The 15,099-nt window shown below is 43.7% G+C and overlaps 2 protein-coding genes across 2 annotated transcripts; both read right to left on the minus strand.

The window, feature by feature from the left end:
• Positions 1 to 292: 292 nt before the first annotated feature.
• LOC106937254 (synaptotagmin-11) lies at positions 293 to 7,835 on the minus strand. Its single transcript, XM_015018661.1, has 4 exons — positions 7,531 to 7,835; positions 2,956 to 3,902; positions 2,496 to 2,616; positions 293 to 1,549 (listed from the first exon to the last, which is right to left on the minus strand). Exons 1-4 carry the CDS (start codon positions 7,562 to 7,564, stop codon positions 1,239 to 1,241), a joined length of 1,413 nt encoding a protein of 470 aa, XP_014874147.1. The 5' UTR covers positions 7,565 to 7,835; the 3' UTR covers positions 293 to 1,238.
• Positions 7,836 to 8,635: 800 nt separating this feature from the next.
• LOC106937251 (Williams-Beuren syndrome chromosomal region 27 protein-like) lies at positions 8,636 to 14,564 on the minus strand. The gene is made up of 6 exons (XM_015018659.1): positions 14,003 to 14,564; positions 13,298 to 13,443; positions 12,358 to 12,498; positions 10,959 to 11,094; positions 10,787 to 10,879; positions 8,636 to 10,719 (listed from the first exon to the last, which is right to left on the minus strand). The coding sequence occupies exons 2-6, from the start codon at positions 13,427 to 13,429 to the stop codon at positions 10,352 to 10,354; spliced, it is 870 nt and encodes a 289-aa protein (XP_014874145.1). The 5' UTR covers positions 13,430 to 13,443; positions 14,003 to 14,564; the 3' UTR covers positions 8,636 to 10,351.
• Between the last annotated feature and the right edge of the window lie 535 nt (positions 14,565 to 15,099).

The raw sequence follows: 15,099 nt of genomic DNA on the forward strand, positions 1-15,099 counted from the left end.
AGGCGTTAAATTTGGAAGTTAAATTTGACAGCATTTTGATAACTGAAGTTAAAGTTACTTGATTATATAAAATGGCACCGGGTGCCCCGAAAATACATAGTACCAAGCCTTTAAATAAAAAACAGCAACATTCTCATTGTACTTTACAGTTTCACTGTTTTCTAAATGATGAACCCAAAGACAGGCAAAGGCTCCTCTGAATATTCATCCTGACACCATCCATCAGTTCCCCAGGTTTTCATGGTTGGTTTGTCATTTTTTGCAATCAAAATAGCAAATTTTCTGATGCTACTTTTTTTCCTTCCAAAAACTACATATAGAAGAAAAAACCCAATAGGAAGCAAACAGATCGCACACGGAAACACCTGTATCCGTTAAAGAACTTTAAAAACGGGATTTTTCTGACTCGTCTTATCCTTAACCTGACATTGAGTAAGAAACACCGCCCCCTGCAGGTGGGAGTTAGCATCACTTAAACCCAATGTTTATGATGATTTTCTTTTGCAGAAAATTTGTAATAAACTCATAATTAGAGAGAAAGTATGTGAGGATCTGATGATTCAGTGTGAATCAGGAAGAAGCTGTGGGACTGAAACAGTTAAAACAAGGATCACAAGCAGATCCGAGTGATTTTGGTTGAAGATGTTGAGTGGAACATCTGGCCTCGGCTTCAGCCTCCAGGATAAATCAGGTATGTTACATCAGCTGGGATCAGTCCGCAGGTTTTCGCTGCAGCACTTTGGGGCTGGGACGCGGCCGGGATGAAACCCAGCATCTTTAGGATTCTGGGAAAGTTCTGGAGCGGGACAGAACCCGGACCGTCGCAGGCGGGGAGCATGCTGAAAACAGAGGGAGTTTTCTCTGCGCAGTGGAGCGTCGCAACGTCGGAGGATCTCTGCAGCTCGGAGCTTCACAGACATGCAGCGAGCTGCAGGATGAGGGGAGCCGTTTCTTCTTCTTCTTTTTAAATCGCGTTGGACCCGCCCTCTTTTCTTTTCAAATGAAACTGCAGGATTTTTTCTTAAACTTGCAAAACGTTTTGGTGGCAAAGAGATAAAAGAGACGGAGAGTTGGACTATCATCACAGCGGTGTGTGTGTTGCACATCTGGTTACGTGTGTGTGTGTGTGTGTGTGTGTGTGTGTGTGTGTGTGTGTGTGTGAGAGCTGTACACTGAGTCTTTGTTTCCCAGTAGGGATCACTGGTAGAGTCTCAGTTGCTTCCTCCTCCTCCTCTTCCTCAGAAGTCGCTCAGGTTGTGCCACTTGGAGATCTGCCTGCGCGGGTTTTCACACACCTCCCGCCAGTGGGAGGCGCCAGAGGGGCAGGGGCTGTGCAGGCCCAGCAGCAGGCGGCCCAGGACCTCGTTCTTGGTGGTCCGGTCGAAGTCCACCACCAGGAACTCCACGGAGACGTCGGGCAGCAGTTCGGGCGGGATGTCGTAGATGAAGGACTCGTTGAAGACCGGGTTCAACGTGCATTTCTTCACGTGCGTCTTCTTCTTGGCGATGCGCTTACGGCCGTAGAAAACGTTCACCTTCACGTACGGATCTGAGCGTAGAAGAAGAAGAAGATGAGCTGCAGAGGATCAGGATAACACAACCTGCCCTTCCTCTTTATTACACACTGGATTTAGACAAGACAGAAAAACTGGTTTTATTTTCAGCAAATATTTATATTTTAAATGTCAAATTAGAATCAAAGTAGAAAACAAGTGACGCCTTTTTGACAAAAGTGGAATAAAAACCAAACTAATGAAGAAATGCTATATATTAATTTTAAAGGTGAAACAAAATGTGTATTTTTATTATGTTTTTAAAATTTATTTAAGAGAATTAGGACTCAAAATACGAGCATAGAGTCATAATTTAAGGACAAAGTTGCAATAGAGATTAAAGAAAAATATGAGAATAAAATTGAAATATTACAAGAATAATGTGAAACTATAGAATTAAGTTGCAACACCAGGAAAATAAAGTCATAAGAATACAAGAAAGTCGTAACATTACGAGGATAACATCGTTAATAATAGGAAAATAAAGTCGTAATTTCTCTTTAAAATGACTTTATTCATAATTTTATATCTTTTTTCTGCCAATATTATGAGTTTATTCTTGTACTATAAAAATAATCTCGTAATCTGGCTCCGTCTGTTGTAGTTTCAGAAACTTCTTGAAGAACCTTCATTATTCCTAAAACAAAAACGCATCAGAATCAATCAGCCATGAATTTTACTTTCCTGCTCATTTCTTGTTTTGTGTTTTTGCCATGAATATAAATAATCATGAGAGGAGCATAAAACTGGACTAATAATGAAAACCTGAGTTACAGTTGGGTTTTAAAAGTTCGTGTTGAGCGAATGCTAGCTGAGCTGGCTCTGGTTAGTTGGTTGCTACCGATGGCGACAGGATGGATAATAAAACCCTTCAGATCTAGATTCATGTCTGAGGGAGAAGTCCTGTGTTGAACTGCTGAGTGTCTCCCTGGTTGGACTCACTGGCTGACAGGCCCGTCATGTCCATCTTGGGCAGATGTCTGGCCTTCAGGACGACCACGCTGAGGCGGTGGGACACGGGCTGGTAGGACAGCGAGGCCAGCAGCTCGCCACGACTCTCACACTGAGAACACAGACCGAGAGGATGAGGACCAATAATCAACCTTCACCACCAATAATCAGATTTTACCACCAATCATCAGCCTCCCCATCAGTTCTTCCAGTGATGAGTAAAAATCTCCTTCTGTGAAGTTTTTAGTTTGTTTTAAACACCCCAGATGAATTTTAAACAGTTCTGTTTGTGTTTTATGTTGGTTCAGTTCCTGAACCTCTGATTTGACCCAGTCGGTTCTGATCAGAACTAAAATCAGAGAATCTGTTCATATTTCTGTCTGAAGCAGAGCAGCTGACCGAGCAGCCCGGCTCCATGCTAACGCTAAGCTAACAGCAGGTTCCTGCTCACCTGCATGTTCCTCTTGGTGATCTGCTGGCTCAGGTGGACCCGGCCGGTGCTCGGGTCCACGCCCTTCAGCGGGACCACGGCCTCTCCGATGACGTCATCGCGGGCGAAGCGGTCGAAGCTGAGCACCAGGAAGTGCAGCGTGAGGTCGGGCAGCGCGCTGTAGGCCACGCCGTAGAAGGTGAAGGTCTCGTCGAAGATGGGGTCCAGCGTCTTCCTCAGCACGCGGGTCTTGACGCGGTGCTTCTTCTCCGGCAGGATGGTCATCTTCACGTAGGGGTCCGAGCTGCCGGCCTGCTCGTCCACGGCGGGGAGGCCCCGGGCCCCCACCACCGTCACCACCAGCGCCTTCTTGGGGAAGTTGTAGTCGACGCTGAGGCTGATGGAGCCCAGGTTGGGTTCTAGTTCTGGTTCCGGTTCGGAGGAGGCGGGGGTGAAGGGCGACGCCGTCTTGCTGCTGGTCTGGCTGCTGGCGGCCGAGCTGCTGTCCAGGCAGCAGTAGTCGGCGCGAACCGGCAGCGCCCTCTCCAGCCGGGCCTGGCTGTGGGCGGGGCCCGACCCGGAGGGCGGGACCAGGTGACTCATCTGCAGCTGGCCCGGGACGTCCAGGATGTTGTTCTCTGCGTCCACCAGGACCATTCCTCGGCCCGCCGCGCCGCCGGCCGAACCGCCGCGCTCGCCGTCACGCTCCGACCGGTCGGCGCGGCGGATTCCACGGACGATCCGCTTGCTGCCGCTGAGGGATTCTGGGTAAATGCTGATCCCCTTCAGCATGTGGATGAATTTGTACGGGGGGTCCTCTGCGTCGCAGTATCGGTCGCCGTGCAGCTTGTAGCGCCCGGTAACCCGGAGGTACCGGCGCTGACAGAACGACCACAGCAGGACCAGAACCACCACCACCAGAACCAGGACACCAGCTCCAAGGAAGCCCGCCAACACCGGGGACATGGCTGGACGGAGACACAGAGGACAGTTAGAGGTCATTCAATAAATCATGTTTTCAATTCCAATATATCCAACAGATATTGTGCGACACTGATGAAGGTTAGACGTCCATCAGAGCATCATCAGCGTAAAGACGCAGTGGACAGTCTGTCAACGCCTCGACCCCGACGACACGAATGTCTATGTGGATGATATGTGGATGTACCGTCTGCGTACCGTCTGCGTACCGTCTGCGTACCGTCTGCACAGTGACAGTTTCCTTTAATTAAATGAAGGAAACTGGAAGTAATTATCGTTGCTCCTGTAACAGGAGATCTTTGGACTCTTTGATGTTTTGGTTAAAGCTACTGTTAGAAACCTTGGGTTGACCTTTGACCCTGGCTTTAGGCTTGAAAAATCATGACAGACCTCTGGTTCCATCCTGTTTTTGTTTCTTTTCATCTGGATTTTTGTAACATGAGGACAACTTCAGTATTTAATCAGTAGATGAATCCGATATGTTTGGAGAAAGAAAACTTAAACTGGGAAGATTTTTACGTTGAAAACAGGAAAATAAAGCTGGAAAATGACTGAACCAAACTCTGCATGGAAACTACTAGTGAGGATTTAACTGCTCAGAGTTGAGGAAGATGGTGATGATGAAGAGGAGAGCAGGCCTTTGTTTACAGCATACAGTGCAGCCTTGTTGTCCTGATGCGCCTCATGAGACTCACTGCTGCAGCTTCACTGAGACCTGCAACAACCTGACTGCAGCGCGGAAATAAAACCAGACGAACGGCCGATTTAAACGTGTAAAAAATACAAAACTGCAACGTTTCAAACTCATCTGCATCAGAATAACACAACCTGCAGCCGATCGCTGCAGCCGATCGCTGCAGCCGATCGCTGCGTTGCTGCAGCCATTAAAAGCCTGAAAGCTTTCCTCCGTTTCCGGCTTTCATTCAGACTCCAGCGGATGATGTCATGTTTGGGAAGAGTTGAAACAGCTCAGCTCACTGCTTAGCAACACACACACACACACACGAGCTGAGAGTATGTGTGTGTGTGTGTGTGTGTGTGCGATTCACTGATTCTGCCGCTGAAAAACCTCCTGATTCTCTGTAATGTTTCGTTTGAGTGAAGTAGTTTCTGATTGGTTGGATGTTGTTTTGGGCCGGATCCCACCGTCTCAGCTGCAGTATGCTTCTCCAAAATGTTCATTTTTCTCAAGACGATGAAAACATAATTTTACATCAAGAAGATGATTTTCACAGAGCTGTCAGCTGAAAAGTTGTTATATTTCAGAACTTTTCCACCATATTTATAATGAATTATTCAAAACATTTCCTGAAAATGATTTTGTTCTGCTGCCGCTGATCCGATTTAAACCTGACCAGAGAGGGTGTGATAACTTTCTGTATTCGGTCCAGAATTGATCAGTAACCTGTTAAAAATCAGATTTTACTTCTTGTTCCATGAATGCATCAGAACTCCCAGGTTTCTCCTGGTCTGTAAACGCGTCATTAAACAGCTTCTACTTAAAGCAGGGGAGCAAAAACTTTTCGTTTTAGGTAATAATGTGCAGAAATATTCACACCCCATAAACTTCACATTTTCTCTCATTTCTGTGGAAGTTCATTTCCACAGACAAGATTTTCCACCATGAAAGAAAAAATAAAAACTCAACAGAAAGTCACCATTTTGAGATTTTAAACCATAATTAGAGACATTATGGGATGACTTGGACCACTGCAGATTCATAAGTTAGAATGGCCTAGTCAAAGTCCAGTCTTAGCTGATGTTCTCAGATGTTCTGCTTCAAAGTTTCATTAAATATACTGTAACAAACACTTAAACTGTTCAGCGCTCTGAAGTCTGGCTGGAAGATTATTCATGTTGCACAATAATGCTAACACCTATGCTAATGCGATGACATATATGCTAAGCTAAGCGCTATTTTTAGCTGTGGAAGGAGAGGTAGAGTTACAAAATGAAGCTTGCTAAAAAACGATTAAAGTGTGGAAACATTTTAAGCTAAACTGGAACGACAGTAAAATTAGCTTCTACGATAGCGCGCTGTTAATGTAGCCGAACAGGAAATAGCCGCTGCAGACATCCAAGTTGACCGCAGTCGATGACAGGCGCCGTTTATGTTGGCTTTGTTGGGCACGTTTACCTGAATGTGAGATAGTCTGTCATGTTCCACATGTAGGACTAGGAGGAATGCTACATGTAGCAGCTCGTAGCGGTTAGCTGGCAGGGTGCTAGCTAACAGGGTGGGAAATGTAACAAAAGAAAACTAGTGTGAAATAAAGCAGCAGATTGATGGCATGAGATGAAACCTTCTATTTGTTGCTTTTATCTTAATTTAAATTAAATATGTAGAGTTTATATTTCAAGTTTAAAGTATTTGCAGTAGTTAGTTGGATTTAATAAGAGTTGAAACATTTTAAGCAATAAAATCTAAAAACTGAGTTAATTTACTTAAATGTTCTTTTTTGTGTTTTGTCTTTAAGTCAGAAAAGAAGCTTGAAGTCAGAACCTGACTTTATTTTGTCCAATTAGTAAATTACTAAAATAATTGCTCGCTGCAGTGCTATGCTAAACTGCCACAATAAACTGAGCTTTCTGGCTCTGCAGAGCAGGGCTTCCACTTCGACACCCCAAGTCTCTCAATCCAGGGAGGATTAATCATCCATCGCTTAATAATCCAGGATTTATGTTTTTCTTTAGCAGCTTCAACATCAGAAATGAGTCACTTTAACCTGATTTTAGGTTAGAAAACCAAACCTAGAACTAGACCCATGCCCGGATCGGCCCAGGTTCCCTGGTTTAACAGACCTGTTTTGGATTAAATGATCCCTAATCTCATCTCCGTCCAATGTCTTCAAAGACCAAGCAGCAATGACTTCATAGGACAAGGGCGCTTCAGAAATTCAGTTTATATCAGTATTTACTGGATTGTTCAAGATTCTGCTGTTTAAAATGAATCTGGTCCGGTTCTGGACCGCCTCATCCCCAGAAAACAGATTATTCCTCCGCGTCAGCAGCGACAACTCCAGCGGGACAAAGATGGGTTTATAAGGACAGATCATTCCTCTGTCGCAGGGAACAGACATGACGTCAGCCTCTACCCACCCGTTACTGGCACGCGACGCGCACGCACGAGAGGGCGGCAGACTGTGCGTGGGAACGCGCCCTGTTTTTTTTTTTTTTTTTTTTAACCCACCCGAGTTTGGGCTGTTTTTAAACCATCCGTGGGGTCGAATTGACACAATCAATCACGTCACAAATCAATAAACGTTTCATGTTTAATTCTTCAGGAATGATGACGCTGTTCCTTTGAAATGTTCCTGACAGCAGGGGAGCCTCCATGATCTATCCATCATCTACACGCAGGTAAACATTATTAATGATATTCTGATCATGTTTAAAAATCACTAGCGTCAAACTCAGAGGAATATCCAGGCCTGGAGAGGCGACCTCAACGGCTGCAGGTGATTTATCAACATGGCACGGATCATTTCCCTCCTAAACACCTGATGTTTTCCCCAAAACGCTTTTAAAACACAAATTACACACATTTGGAGCATTCAAAAAGGAGAGTTTTGGTGTTAAATTGCGAAAAGGATCGGACTCCGGCCCGGTTCTCACCGTAGGCGGGTCCCAGCTCGATGATGTCCGCCATTTTGTGGTTCAGAGGAGGCTTGGATCCTGGCCGAAAGAAGCGCAGAGATGGAGGAGGAACCGACTCGCTGCCGCCCGCTGTTACTTCACATCCATAAAGGAGGGAAACCAGCAGGGAGGAATCACCGAAAACACGCCTCTGGCCCGGGGGAAGGAAGCCTTCATGTGTCCGCTGACGGAGCAGCGTCGGTCCGCTCAGTCCGCCTCGGTGGGTCGATCAGTCTGATTCACTGCGCAGGGATGCTGGGGATGCAGGGAGACTGCGCGGAGCTGCCGAGAGGAGACTGCACGAAGATCGTCTGTGCGGGGTAATGACTCACTGCGTGGAGAACGATAAGGTTGTTTTTCTGAAATGAAGTTACAATAATTTTTTTTTTATTTTTATTACAGGTTTCAGTTAAGTAATTAAGCTTACACTATACGATTAATTTCATTTTAGAATAAATAAAGTATGTTTGAATTGAATTATCCAACAATTAGTGTTTGTGTTGGGCTGCACAGTGACACAGTTGGTAGCACTGTTGCCTTACAGCGAGAAGGTCCTGGGTTCAATTCCCAGTCTCAGGTCTTTCTGCATGGAGTTTGCAGGTTAATTGGTTTCTCTAAACCAGGGGTCCCCAAAGTCAGACCTGGAGGTCCAGCATCCTGCATGTTTCAGTTTTCTCCCTGGTGGTAGTAACAACCTTTTCAGCATGTCAATGTTCCTCTTAGGCCTCTAATGAGCCATCATTGGATCCAGGTGCGCTGGAGACAGCAGCAACCCTCCCGACCCCATAGGGACAAGCGTGATGGAAAATGGATGGATGGTGTTTGTGTCTAGATCAGGGCTGGGCAATCCTGGTCCTGGAGGTCCGAGTCCTGCAGCTCTAACGTCTCCCTGGTCCAACACACCTGAATCCAGCAGCTGAATCTCCTCCTCAGTGCAGTCAGGTTCTGCTAACGGCCTCAGTGTTTGACTCAGGTGTGTTGAAGTTGAGACATCTAAAAGTTGCAGGAGGCCCTCCAGGCCTGGAGCTGCCCCAGAATAATATATTTTTATTCGTGACTGTGTTTGAGTGATTACATGTATGGACACATTAATATTAATTGTATTAACATTTATTTTAATCCCCTCAGGAAGTTAATAGAAAAGACAATATACAAAATTATGTTTTTGTTTTCTGCTTTTATTTTTCTAAAACTTGAGATTATACTTTTCTATAAACAACAGAACAACACTTGTTATATTTACTGACAAGCTTTAGGTAATTTCTGATTACACAATTGGGCTATCACTTTTTTCCTTAAAGCCAGGATTGATTTGGATAGAGTTTTCCCCCATGATAAATTAAATCATCATTTGAAAACAGCTTTTTATATTCATTCAGGTTATCTTGACCCAATATTGATATTTATTTGATCATAAAGGGGAGGAACGTTTTCACAAGAGCTTGTTTGTATGAAAGAGTGATTCTATCATTTTCAGCTTTCCTGACAAAAATAATAAAAAAAATAGACAATTCTTTGACAATACAGCTCCAGTCTTTGATCAATTTGTAGATTATTGATTTATTTGAGACATGCTTGATATAAACCCTCTCTTCTTACTTATATTTAATTTGTAAAAAGGTATTTTTATTTTGTTAAAATCATTTTTATGGAGAGTGTTTGCGTTGGTGATCGGTGTCTGTCGTCTTCAGAAATGTGGTTGGAGTGAGACATCCCTGCAGCCTCCTCTCCTCCCTGAAATGGTCCTTCAGGAGGAGACTCCGCCCCCTTGTGGCCTCACGGATGTTAGATAATGACCAGGAAGTGCCCTTATTTGTCCATGAACGGGACTTAACTGCTGCAGAAATGTAACTGGTCCTTAGTTAAAAAATAAAAAAAGTTAACATTTAAAAAATAAACAAACTGACTTTAATTTACTTAAATACACTAAAAGAAGATTGAAATAATCCAAATTTAGAGGCTGAAATCAACCAAAGGAACATCCAACCTAGGATTATATCATTGAGAGAGGGAGAAGAGAGAGAAGCACCATTCACTCCTTCATTCACACACATCAACAAAGCAGCAATGACAAAACTTCCTATCCGCATGAGGATCTGCCCTTATGGGGTCTCCTCAATCAGAGAGGGGCTTTAGAAGCACCTCTTCTTTCCTAAGAACTTTACAGATTTTTAGCCAAAACGCCATTTGACAAGGATTCTCAAACCTCTAGATATAGCTCTTTAAAATTCACCTACGTTTCTGTCGTTTTCGTGTCATCCTGTTGGATCTCATCACTCCGCCGTTGGCAGACAAAGTCTACGTCGCTGACCCAGCGAAGAATTTTGCCTCCTGGATCTTTCTTCCCAGGTCCTGTTGACTCTGGCCGTGCACGGTTTCAGCGCGTCTTCCTCTGCCTGACAGTGATCGGGTATGAGAGATCCTGGGTTTCGGCACCAAAAATGATAGGTATTTTTCTTGAACCTACTTAAAAGAACCACAGACAACGTATATGAATTTTATGGCCAAACGCTTGCAAAAGGAGAAAACTCAGCAAACTGCTCCTCCGAGTCGTTCACAGAGCGTTCTGCCCTCTCTCTGCCAGAGCCTTTTGTTTGGGAAAACAAAAGTCAGGAAAGATAAAACAGATGGCAGCTCCATCTAACACTCAGGTCATCAGGCTCTTTCCCTTGAGAGCCATTTCTTCCAAGGGTGGAGGGAACAATCAGTTCACAGGAACACAGATAATCAACACGGCGATCAAAAAGTTTTAGCACATCACATCACTACTGATTAACATTAGACTGAATATTGATTAACATTAGACTGAATATTGATCTAAAGTAATAATAAAAATGATAACTAAAAAATCTCTAACAAGTGGCATTCCTGTTTTATTAGTTTCTAACAGTAAATAGTAGCTGTTCACATCATATTTTTTGTTCTGGCTGTTTACGTCTGAGCTGCAGGTCTTCTGGTAGAGGTAAAGGCTCCCGGTGATGTACACCGGGCCCTCGTCCCGCCTGCTGGCCTCCACCTGAGGGTCCAGCATGTAGCGCTCCACCTTTTGGACGGCGACTCGACTCCACAGCCCGCCATCCTCCAGCAGCTGCAGCTCTCCCTCCAGATTTGTACCAAACTCTTTCTCAGCTGAACTGTGGTTGCCTCTCGCCAAGCAGATTAAACCTCCTGTAGAGAGGAAATGGACAGTTTTTGGGTTTCCAGCATTCCTGCTGGTGCTACATGATGTCAGCACCTGGTTTGGCTGCGTCGCAGAGCTCCCTGATTACGCTGACTGGAGCAAAACCAACGCCGAGGCCCCCGACCAGAATCACGAGATCAAACGTACCTGGAACCAGCAAAGAGGAAGAGTGTGAAACCTGAGCCCTGCTGGGTGTGTGTGAAGCAGGAAGGAGATCAGCAGTCACCAGTCTGAGCAGGAAGTGGTTCTGTTCCCAGCAGGGCTTGTTGGGGCTCCTGGTAGAGTTTGGTCTTTGCAGCTTCCTCCAACATTCGTTCGCTGCAGTCCACTTCAACAAAGTTCCTGAATCCCAACTTAAACATCTGAAACGAGATATTAAAGTTTGACGTCATAAAACTGAGCTAAGGAAATAAAAATCATTTCAATGCAACGTTCTTCTCCTTCCAGGTGGAGAAACTCCAGTCCAACCTGTAGATGTCTCTGCTGCACCAGAATTACTGCGTTCCCAATTCAACTAAACATTTCAATAATCAAAAACTAATTTTTAAATACATTTATTGTAGAATAATCTAGTAAAAAATTAAGTGGAATCGCTCTTTAGCCTTCAGCTCAGTAATTTTTGGCATGTCTATGCTCGGTGTCCCATTGGATTCCAGTAAATTCTATCTAAAAACAAATAACAGTGCAACGTGTAACGCTAACAGATATTGAATGACAATCATTTTTCTTGATAAACTTTCCTTTGTCCCTTAGGTAGGCCTAACACTAAGGGTAACAAAAGTAATGCTAGTTTATCCGATGCTAACATCAATCTATCTGATGCTAACATCAATCTGAGAGCTGAAAGCTAGCCATTGTGGCTAACTCTGGCATATTATGCGATGTGCATCGTCCCTTTTGAAATAAACAAAAATCTATGCAAGTGTAATGCCAGACTAACCAATGCTAATGCCAACTGATTCAAGGCTAATACCAAACTGTCCAATGCTAACACCTGTCTATCCAATGCTAACATCAGCCGATTCTTGAGTAATGCTAGCTTAACCCAGAGGTTCTCAAAGTGTGGGGCGTTCCCCCTATGGGGGGCAGCGTGCCATTGCAGGGAGGGCGCGGGATGGATGACACACACAGGGGGCGTCAGTCCAACTCTCCCTATTGTAATCCACAGGGGGGACCCAGAAAGTGTTTGGAAACCACTGGGGGGGCCCAGGAGAAAAGGTTTGGGAACCACTGGCTTAACCAATGCTATCGGCAACTAATACAATGCTAATGCTAGCCTATCTGTGCAAATGGACAGCAGAAGAAGTCAATCCAGTGGGTGACCACACAAGCCAAGCTAGTCACTAGCCTCTCCAAAGCTAATGTTAGCTAGCGGTGTCCTTGTCACTTGTAGCCCAGACTGCTCATTAATCAGATAAGTAGCTAGCTGCAGAGTGGATAAACTCTAGACACTGGCTAACAATTTGGAGCATCATAGTAAATGGGGCGGTAAAAATTGAAAACCTTTTTCTTCCACTGCATAATTTTGCACCATAAAATCCCAATAAAATAGATTGATGTGTTTACAGCACAGCACCGTCATATTTCACCTGCTTTACGACCTGAGAGGAAAAAGGAAAGCTCACCAGTTTAGCCACCAGTCCGGTGCTGCAGGCCACATCCAGAACCCAAACTGTCCCTCGGTCTCCGGAGAAGTTGGCCACCAGGAGATCAATGAGCTGATGTGGAGCGCGGAACGCCAACGTATCCACAAAGTCCTGCAGGGGTCAAAGTTCACAGAGGTAACACTTTTAACTCAACCCACATATGAAAGCTGGTTCAGTTTGATCCGATTCACTGAATTCATGCTGAGCATGTATGTGGTAACAGTAGAAAGGAAACCTCCAGTAGAACCAGATTCAGCCTGGAAATCCAGAAGTTTTAGTAGAATCAGCCTGCTGGTTGTCTCAGCAGCTCCACTTTGGATTTTTAATCTGCTCATTTTTTAAAATAACACAAAAACAACAACAACTTTCTACTTGTGTCTCATGGAATCAAACCCGAGTGCAGACAGAAGAAAAGGCCTGACCGATATTTACTAACTGAAGGAACAACGAAGCGATGCTAGGAAAAACAATCGACATGAAGAGAACAGAAGGATCTGAAAAGGAGGGGAAAACGGGCTGGCTTTTAACTGCTGGGAGGTGATTGGATGAGAACATAGTGCAGAAATAAAATATCACAAAAACATTGCAGTTCTTCCAGATATGGATATCTGGAAGAATATCCAGGACTGTTTGGAGCAGTAACTTTTGGCTAATGTAGTCTTAGCACTGTGAATGTCATGCTAATGGACAGATAGCATCATTAGCATGCTGAGTAGAATGCTAATCAAACACTTCATGAATTACTTCCTCATCAGGTCAGTGATTTAAAAATGTATTTTTGTTTTTATGTTTTGTTTAAAAATTAGTTTCATGTTAAATTTTTAAGTGGAATAAAGAAATTTATAACTGTTTTAAATTAACATTCATGCCAGAAGTTTAGGTTTGTGTTTGCTTTTTCCTGAGCAGCAGGTTTTCAGGGTTTCAGTCTTTCAGGTTTTACGTACGTTTCCTCCTCGCTGTCATAGAACTGCTTGGTCTGCTCTGAGCTGAATCCATTGCAGGACTGAAGGAGGTTCCTCACCTCTGCCAAGTTTCTTCCTTTACTGGACATGATGAAGCCAAAACCTAATCAATCAATCAATCAATCAATCAATCCTCATTATCAAACCTGCTCAGAAACAGTCACAGCTGTTAAAAATGGCTGTAAAATTTGCACAACAACTATAAAATCACAACAGGAAAATACTGTAAAATATTTAATTCACAGAAAACTTTGCAAACTGTCAATATAATGCTTTTGTTGTTTTTACTGCAATAATATGTGAGAATAATCGAATGTATGTGTTAAAACTACAAATGTTGGTAAGAAACAGAGATATTCTGATAATATGACATTCAGATGCTGGAAAAAAATCCATTTTTTTTGCAGTTTTTTCCTGCAGTTGTTTTTGAAAATACAAACCATATTTGACTTTATTCTGCACGTTTTACTGATTCTTGTTATATTAACATTTAACTTTTGTAGACTTAACAGATCATCAATGTAATTCAGCTGTGAACTCTTAAATCTATTATTCTATCATTTTCACAGGAAACCTCTGTGAACCATAGCTGACAGAGTTTTCCTGTAAAAACTTTTTTTACAGTGTAGGGTAAAGTCAAAAGAAGCTGAGTTTTCTCTGACCTTTAACCTCCAGATGTTGGTCGATTTGAGTTGTTCTGGTGTAAAGTCACCACAGCAGCATTGGGGACGTTCTCCGTCTTTGGTTTTACCTTCGGGAGCCTTGGGCGGATTCTTCCTCGTCTCCGTTTGTCTGCAGAGCAAACCGTCAGTGAGGAAAGGTGCAGATGTTGGGGGATGAGTCGAGACTCACCTGCGTGTTCCCGATTAGCTGGTTGGACTGGATCAGGTGGTTCTGACTCTGGTTCACCACGCTACTGGGTTTTCACCAATATAATCTTCAGTACCTTCAGGTCCCGACTCAGTCTGATTGCATTCCTTTGGCTTTCCAAAACAACATCCGACATGGCGGCGGCTGCTGATCTGCTGCCTCTGATGAGGAGGAAATGCAGCAGAAAACGGATCCAACTCAAAGTTCCTGCTTCGCTCAGGAGTCCAAAGCAGGACAACGTCCAGAAATCCATCAGGTTTATGTCTGAAGGTCCAAAAACGCCACACATTGGAGTTCAGTTGGGTCTGAGTTCTGGTTCTCAGGACGTGTTCATGTGTTTAGTTTCTTTCCTCTCCTGTTGCTGCAGGACTGGTGGTGGGAAAACCTCCAACACCAGCAGGTTCTGACCTGGCTGGTACTCTCACAGCCAGGATTAAGTTCACGTTTTAACCCGCTGTCCTCTCTCCAAGCGTCATTAGTTTCCATCAGAGGAGGTGATGCGACGCTGACTGCTGCAGAGAATGTTCAACCTTTTGACATTTATGACATTTTTAAGATGAACTTTTTGTTCCTTTTATTTTATTGATTCAATAATTATTTTAAAAATTGGTGATTTCATTGAAAGCAACAAAATAGTTGGATTTTATTTTAAGACTGTAGATACAGAACTATCAGCTAAAAAAACAGATTTTTTTTATCATGTTATTCCTAACAGGAAGTTCAACACTTCATGGCTCACTACTGACACCTGCTGTTGCATTGAAAGAGGTGCAGCCTTATTACTGAAATAAATCATATGTCTAAATTTATTACAACATAGCAGTTATTGTCTATATCACAATATAGACAATAACTGGTGAACCCTTTTTAACCATGGCGTCTATTTTCA

The sequence above is a fragment of the Poecilia latipinna genome, unplaced genomic scaffold, assembly GCF_001443285.1.
Source record: "Poecilia latipinna isolate Pla-1442-1.1 unplaced genomic scaffold, P_latipinna-1.0 Scaffold2304, whole genome shotgun sequence".
Classification (NCBI taxonomy): Eukaryota; Metazoa; Chordata; class Actinopteri; order Cyprinodontiformes; family Poeciliidae; genus Poecilia; species Poecilia latipinna.

What these genes read in the sequence shown, in the direction of transcription:
- LOC106937251 (XM_015018659.1), bottom strand. Translation starts at nt 13,429, where the DNA reads ATGTCCAGTAAAGGAAGAAACTTGGCAGAGGTGAGGAACCTCCTTCAG. An exon ending in CCGGACTGGTGGCTAAACTG is followed by an intron (nt 11,095 to 12,357) that starts GTGAGCTTTCCT and finishes ATCTCGTTTCAG; the next exon opens with ATGTTTAAGTTGGGATTCAG. An exon ending in ACCACTTCCTGCTCAGACTG is followed by an intron (nt 10,880 to 10,958) that starts GTGACTGCTGAT and finishes TGCTGGTTCCAG; the next exon opens with GTACGTTTGATCTCGTGATT.
- LOC106937254 (XM_015018661.1), bottom strand. Translation starts at nt 7,564, where the DNA reads ATGGCGGACATCATCGAGCTGGGACCCGCCTACG. An exon ending in CGAGCTGGGACCCGCCTACG is followed by an intron (nt 3,903 to 7,530) that starts GTGAGAACCGGG and finishes GTCTCCGTCCAG; the next exon opens with CCATGTCCCCGGTGTTGGCG. An exon ending in TCACCAAGAGGAACATGCAG is followed by an intron (nt 2,617 to 2,955) that starts GTGAGCAGGAAC and finishes CTGTGTTCTCAG; the next exon opens with TGTGAGAGTCGTGGCGAGCT.